Source organism: Medicago sativa, chromosome 5, assembly GCF_051527215.1.
Source record: "Medicago sativa cultivar Bolivia chromosome 5, Bolivia_mono, whole genome shotgun sequence".
In the NCBI taxonomy this organism is placed as follows: domain Eukaryota; kingdom Viridiplantae; phylum Streptophyta; class Magnoliopsida; order Fabales; family Fabaceae; genus Medicago; species Medicago sativa.
Genome location: NC_140753.1, coordinates 78,312,130 through 78,319,209, shown reverse-complemented (window position 1 = coordinate 78,319,209; position 7,080 = coordinate 78,312,130). Strand labels below are relative to the sequence as shown.

Here is a 7,080-nt window from a genome sequence, read left to right as displayed (position 1 = left end):
ATGACGGTAGGCGCCATGCATGCCTTAGGATGGGGTGAGGATGGGGAGGCTTGGAGGTGGAGACGTCGCTTGTTTGCCTGGGAGGAGGAATTAGTGGTGGAGATTAGGAATTTGTTGTCTAACATTACTTTGCAGGAATTTGAGACAGATGCTTGGCTTTGGCGTTCAGACTCTATAGTTGGCTACACGGTTCGTGGAGCGTATCAAATGCTTGCGATGCAGGAGATACAGGCTGGTGATGTTGCTTCGGATGCACCATGGCACAAAAATGTCCCTTTAAAAGTCTCTATTTACGCTTGGCGTCTCATCCGCAATAGATGGCCGACAAAAGACAACTTGGTGTGTCGAGGTATTACTACTAATGACAATCAACTATGCATTTCAGGATGTGGTCAACAAGAAACAATAGATCACTTAATAATTCATTGTAATATTTTTGGCGATCTTTGGAAGCTTATAAAGTCCTGGATTGGCGTGTATTCAGTGGATCCTCATCAGGTTACGGATCATTTCAACCAATTCATTTACTCTTCAGGTGGCTATGCCCCTCGTCGGTCTTTCTTACATTTGATTTGGATCTGTTGCATTTGGGTTATTTGGAATGAAAGAAACCAAAGACTCTTTGCTAACAAAGCCAATATTATGGTGCAACTTTTGGAAAAGGTTAAGATGTATTCTCTTCGTTGGTTGAAAGCTAAAAATGTGTGCTTTTCTTTTGGTTATCATTTATGGTGGCAGCAGCCCCTTGTCTGTTTAGAGATAGGCTGATGTTTTATTTCCATCTCTAACTTTTGTTTACGGACAGGTTGTTATTCCATTGTAACTTTGTTTTGCCTCTTTATGCACTCCTTGTGCTAGGGAGCAAGACTTTGGGTTGTTAATATATATCTCATTTCGGCTTGTTCAAAAAAAAAAAGGATTATCTAAGATCCAACCCAAATCATTATATTTTTATTATTATTATTATTATTATTATTATTATTATTATTATTATTATTATTATTATTATTATTATTTTGTGCTATATTAGTTGTTTTCTTTTCAAAAATATGTATTTTCTAATCATTATTTGTTATTTGTTGATTGTAGTTTATGTACTTATTTTAAAAGTTAAAAAAATTATATCTTTTGAAAAAATATTTGATTTATTTATTTATTTATTATCATGGTTTGTTAATTTTTTTTAACAATAACAACCCGATTAAACAAAACCAACTCATTTGTGAGTTTGGTTTCATTCGTATTTCTTGTTAAAAGATTGTAAAAATTGAATTAAACTAACTTATTACACTCTTACACACGAGAATGGATTTTCTCATGTGTAATCAAACCAGCTCATTATACTCTTACATATGGAAATAGATTCGCTCGTGTAATTTACACATGAGAGGATAAGTGTCATCTCTCATCATTCATGAATAGAGATAAACACATAAGATATTATTTAGATAAAGTGATCTTGAATGGTGCTAAATAACATTTTACTCGTGCTTACATAAAGTGAATTTGAATTGTGCTAAATAACATTTTACTCGCACTCTTTCCCCTTACATATGAAAATTCATTTACATTATCTACTTTTTTTTTTAGGCAAGTACTTGCATTATCTATTAAACTCGTTAATTTATACTCCATCCGTTTCGAAATATATGTCCAAGTCAACCACTTCACACATGCCAATGCACAATTTTGACCGTTAATATCTTTAATTATCTAAAGTAAAAAATTATAAAAATTTAATATTTTGAAAATATTTGTCGAGACAAATCAAACAACATCTTACATGCTAATATTTTTATTTATACATTAGTTAAAAAGTATGGTCAAAGTAAGTCAAGTGATAGTGCACATTGCAAAAAATTGGACATGTATTTTGAAACAGAGGGAGTATAGATTTTTAAATTTCAAGAAATAAATAAATCATTACATAACAAATCCTTAATAGATAATGCAGACCTTAATAATATGCATAAACTTTTACATTTACTTATTTTGTAAATTCAGTAATCAAAGAGTAAATTTGAATAAATTGAAGGATGGTTTTGTTATTGACTGCATTCCTACTCAGTGATCAGTATGAGAAGGCTTCAAACCAACCAACAGAACATTCATCAGATTGCTTATAACAATGACAACAATGGTGCAATGTTCCTCGTTCCATTCTCCCATCAAAACCCAACACCAAAATCCTCACCAACTCCACGCTCACTATCTCAAATCCAACCTTCTTCACAACCCAAATTATTCTTCACACCTCCTATCTCTCTACATCACACACTCCAAAAACCACAACCACATTCACACCTTCTTCAACTCAATCCCACACCCCACTTTACTTCATTGGAACTTAATCATCACCTCTTACATCAACCACAACCGTTCAAATGACGCACTTCTCTTCTTTCGTCAAATGCTCACCAACAACATTCTTCCAGATGGGTTCACACTACCTTCCATTATTAAGGGATGTTCGCGTTTACACGCGAAAAGCGAAGGAAAACAGATTCATGGGCTTGTTTTCAAAATTGGGTTTGGTTTTGATAAATTTGTGCAGAGTAGTTTGGTTAATATGTATTCGAAATTTGGTGATATGGGTTTGGCTAGATTGGTGTTTGATAAAATGGGGGATAAGGATTTAGTGGTTTGGAATTGTTTGGTTGATGGGTATGCGAGAAATGGTGAGGTTGAGTTTGCTTTGAAGGTGTTTGATGAAATGCCGAAGAGGGATAAGTTTACTTGGACGTGTTTGGTTGATGGGTTGTGTAAATGTGGTAAAGTTGAGGTTGCGAGGGAGATATTTGATCGGATGGATGATAGTGATAAGAGTTTGGTTACGTGGAATGTTATGATTCATTGGTATATGAAGTCGGGGAAAATTGAATTGGCGGCTGAATTGTTTGAGAGGATGCCGGTGAGGAGTTTGATAAGCTGGAATTCGATGATAGATGGATATCAACGCAATGGGTGTTTTTATGAAGCTATGAAATTGTTTGAAGCGTTGTTGAACGAGGGGTTTGTGCCAAGTAATGCAACGTTGTCGACTGCTCTTTCTGCTGTTTCAGGTTTGGCTGTTCTTGGTAATGGGAGATGGATTCATTCATTTATGGTTAAGAATGGATTTGAGGTGGGTGGTGTACTTGGTACTTTGTTGATAGAAATGTACTCTAAGTGTGGCAGTATAGAGAGTGCTTTGGCTGTCTTCAAAGGAATAGCCAAGAAGAAATTGGCACATTGGACGGCTATAATTGTGGGGTTAGGAATGCATGGTTTGGCTGATCAAGCTCTTGAGCTTTTTACCGAAATGCGAAGAATTGGAATGAAACCGCATGCTATAACTTTCATAGGTGTGTTGAATGCTTGTAGTCATGCAGGCTTGGTAGATGAGGGAAACCAAATTTTTCAAATGATGATAAGTGAGTATAAAATTGAGCCCACAGTTGAACATTATGGTTGCCTTGTCGACATTTTATGTCGAGCCGGGCATCTTGAACAGGCGAAAAATATCATTGAGAGCATGCCAGTGACTTTGAGACCCAACAAAGTCATCTGGATGAGTTTGCTTGGTGGTGCTAGGAACCATGGAAACTTGGAAATTGGTGAATATGCAGCGCGTAATTTGATTGAAGAGGATTCAGATGCTCGTACCGGGTGTTACACCGTACTTTCTAACATGTATGCTGCAGCTGGGAAGTGGGATAAAGTTTCACATGTAAGAGAAATGATGAAAAACAGAGGAGTGGTTAAGGATGCTGGATGCAGCATCATTGAGTACAAGGGTCAACTTCATCGGTTTATAGTGGGTGATAAATCACATCCTCAAACCCAGGATATATATGCAAAGTTGAGGGAAATAAGGGAGAAACTTAAACTGGAAGGACATGTTCCTGACACAAGCCAAGTTCTGTTAAATATTGACGGCGAGAAAGAGAAAGAATCTGAATTAGAGAACCACAGTGAGAGGTTGGCCATTTCGTTTGGTCTCATCAATATGGAAAGAAGAACTCCTATTCGCATTATAAAGAACCTTCGGGTCTGTAACGATTGCCATGTAGTTACCAAACTCCTCTCAGCTATCTATGATCGTGAAATCATAGTGAGAGATAACAGCCGCTTTCATCATTTCAAAAATGGATCATGTTCTTGCAATGACTTTTGGTAACATGTTGTAGATCTTTGATGAGGTATATCAGTTTAAAAAATTGTTACAGATATATTATAAGGTTGAAATTCACTATGGCTTCTTTTTCGCATGATAAAGATCCATAATCATACTATATAATCTTGTGCTCCTACTGTAATCTTAATTTGTGTAGAAAATTATCATAGTGTAATCTTATTTGCGTAGAAAGTTAAATTACTATAACCTCATAAGTTAAATTACGCTCTTTCAGATCAACCAGCATCTTCTGTTATCTTGAAGATTAAGAAAAGGATCCAACCATGATTTGTCAAACAGGTAATAACAAGTTTGAATTCGGCATGAAACTGAGTTTCTGTGCAAGTACAATGCTAAAAGGAACATTTTTTTTTTTCAACACATAAATGATCAATGGTATAGTGACAAAGTTTTACTTCTCATTTTTTACATCCAGGTGCATTGTTACCTACCACCTGATTGATCTGAACACCATTCTTACCGTTTTGTGTGCAAACTCATTCATACTAAATAGCAGTCTTTGTGTTTTACCTTTAAGTAGTTGATGATTTTATTTTTGGCTTAGGTCTTAAAACTTTGTTGTCTGGTTTGTACTAATTAACATAAAATAAGAGGTATAGGTTACGGCAAATTAAATAAAAACATATGACTAAGACAGCCCAATAAATATTCTGAACTCATGCACAAGAGTTGACATTTCTTGGGATCCATATTTCTAACATATAATCAGCCACATACAGGTTCTTCTGCTTGTGTAGTTACATTGGTGAAAATAGGAGTTAAATACAACAGAAATGCAAATAAAAGCAGAAGATTCAGCTCAAGAGGCCGCCATGTCTTGGCGTTCTCATTGTCCGGGGACGAAGTTAGTAGCATATGCCCATGCGTTGTTGGCGACAGGGTCAGCAACATGGTCGTAAAGGTTCTGAACAGGGCCCTTGCCAGTAACAATGGCTTGAACAAAGAAACCAAACATGGAGAACATAGCCAATCGGCCGTTCTTGAGTTCCTTGACCTTCAACTCTGCGAATGCATCAGGGTCATCAGCAAGACCAAGAGGGTCAAAGGCACCACCAGGGTATAGTGGGTCTAGTCCTTCACCAAGTGGTCCTCCACCAACTCTGTAGCCTTCAACAAATCCCATGAGCACAACCTGTGTAGCCCAGATTGCAAGAATGCTCTGAGCATGGATCAGGTTTGGGTTGCCCAAATAGTCAAGGCCACCCTCTGAGAAGATCTGGGCACCAGCCTTAAACCACACAGCCTCACCGAATTTAACACCGTTCTTCTCAAGGATCTCAGGGAAGGTACATCCCAATGCACCAAGCATAGCCCATCTGCTGTGAATTACTTCAAGCTCACGGTTCCTTGCAAAGGTTTCAGGGTCAGCTGATAATCCAGCTGTGTCCCATCCATAGTCACCAGGAAACTCACCAGTCAAGTATGATGGAATTTGCTCAGAGAATGGACCCAAGTACTTGGGACGGTCAGGGCCATACCTGGTTTTCAAAACAGATCATACCAAGTCAAATATATGAAAACAAATTATCACAACCTTACTTCAAATATTAGCACATGATGTTGCTTTTGATTTGATCTTTACAAGATAACATAATAACTTTATGTAGCTGTATCACCAGTTAGTTATTAACATTTGATTTAATTTATTACATTACACCTGCATAATTTTAGCTTTTGGGTCTGCACATCTAGCTAAGAATTAGTTATTATGTTCTCAAGAGTCATGATGAGATAAAGGAGTGTTAAAATCTATAACTTATTGTATTTTAAGCTAATTTTGACTGTAATTGAACTACTTACCAAATGCTCTCAGGAGCACTCTTCACAGTACGACGCATGGTGAAGCGACTTTGACCAAAGTTACCAGCTTTCCTGATGAACTCATTTCCTTGTTTCAAACCAGTCTTGCCAGTGAATGCTGATTGTTGGATTGCAGAGGTGGCCATGAGGGCGTTGAGGTTTCTTGGTGTTTGTTCTCTTTAGTGTTATAAGCTAGTGTTGTTGTGAAGAATGAAGAAAGGATACAAAGGTTTATAGAAGTGTTGGGAGTGGCCACGATGGAAATCATAAGATATTGTGGATTAGGATATGCACAAGTCAGCAACATCTTATTGGTGGTGAATTTGTATGTGGATTCCCAAGCTTGTATTTTGTAGTGATATTGTGGCTCTCTTTGTGCCATGTGGATGCAATGATCTGGTTACTTAGATGTTTTGGAGAGGTGAATGTGAGCCAAGGAAGTTAGGTCCACCAAAGCTGAGAGAAATACAGAAACTTGGAAGAGTTTGGATTGGGAATTTGGGATGGTGCTACAGTACAAACTCAATTACCCATCACTATTTTGCTATCAAATGCATCTCGAATACATAATTTCGAAATTACCAGCAAAACTAATTTGATACAATGTGACACAATAAATTAAATATTTGTTCATATTCACTAACAAAAAAAATTGGCTCATTTTTTAATTTCCATAAAATTAATAAGATTTCATTGCACTTTAGTCTCTAAAATATACACAGAAAAAAGTGTATGCTGATAGTCTGTGAAAAGAAACAAATGTGAGGCTAAAACACACTATAAGAATTAAAAACATATCAAACCCTATATTATAATCTATTACAGCTATAGGTTGAAGAGAAAAAAGAACACGAAAATAATAAGTGGCTTATACCACGTGAATATGAAGATGCACAAGACAAACAGGCAAAGGAAGACTTGGCTGTAAAATGTTCAACCTCAAGAACACAAGGTGGCAGTTTATCCCAACTAAATTACAAAATTGGCTCACGTGGGAATCATGATCTCTCACATGCTGATCTCCACCACCTCTATTCAGTTTTGTTTTTCTTTTGGAATGACAATGTTAATTATTATGTTAGTGTTACAATATAATTCAAGTA

The 7,080-nt window shown here is 36.6% G+C and overlaps 2 protein-coding genes and 1 pseudogene across 3 annotated transcripts; 2 read left to right on the top strand and 1 right to left on the bottom strand.

Moving 5' to 3' along the window:
* LOC146925351 (uncharacterized) lies at nt 1-768 on the top strand. The gene has a single exon (XM_085711962.1). The coding sequence runs from the start codon at nt 1-3 to the stop codon at nt 766-768; it is 768 nt and encodes a 255-aa protein (XP_085568088.1).
* A 1,241-nt stretch (nt 769-2,009) lies between these two features.
* Nucleotides 2,010-5,491, top strand: LOC146925350 (pentatricopeptide repeat-containing protein At5g66520 pseudogene; annotated as a pseudogene). The gene is made up of 3 exons (XR_015010475.1): nt 2,010-4,181; nt 4,392-4,456; nt 4,593-5,491. The product of XR_015010475.1 is annotated as a pentatricopeptide repeat-containing protein At5g66520 pseudogene (transcript).
* LOC146925349 (chlorophyll a-b binding protein 215, chloroplastic) lies at nt 4,824-6,182 on the bottom strand. Its single transcript, XM_085710295.1, has 2 exons — nt 5,978-6,182; nt 4,824-5,655 (listed from the first exon to the last, which is right to left on the bottom strand). Exons 1-2 carry the CDS (start codon nt 6,121-6,123, stop codon nt 5,004-5,006), a joined length of 798 nt encoding a protein of 265 aa, XP_085566421.1. The 5' UTR covers nt 6,124-6,182; the 3' UTR covers nt 4,824-5,003.
* Nucleotides 6,183-7,080: the final 898 nt, after the last annotated feature.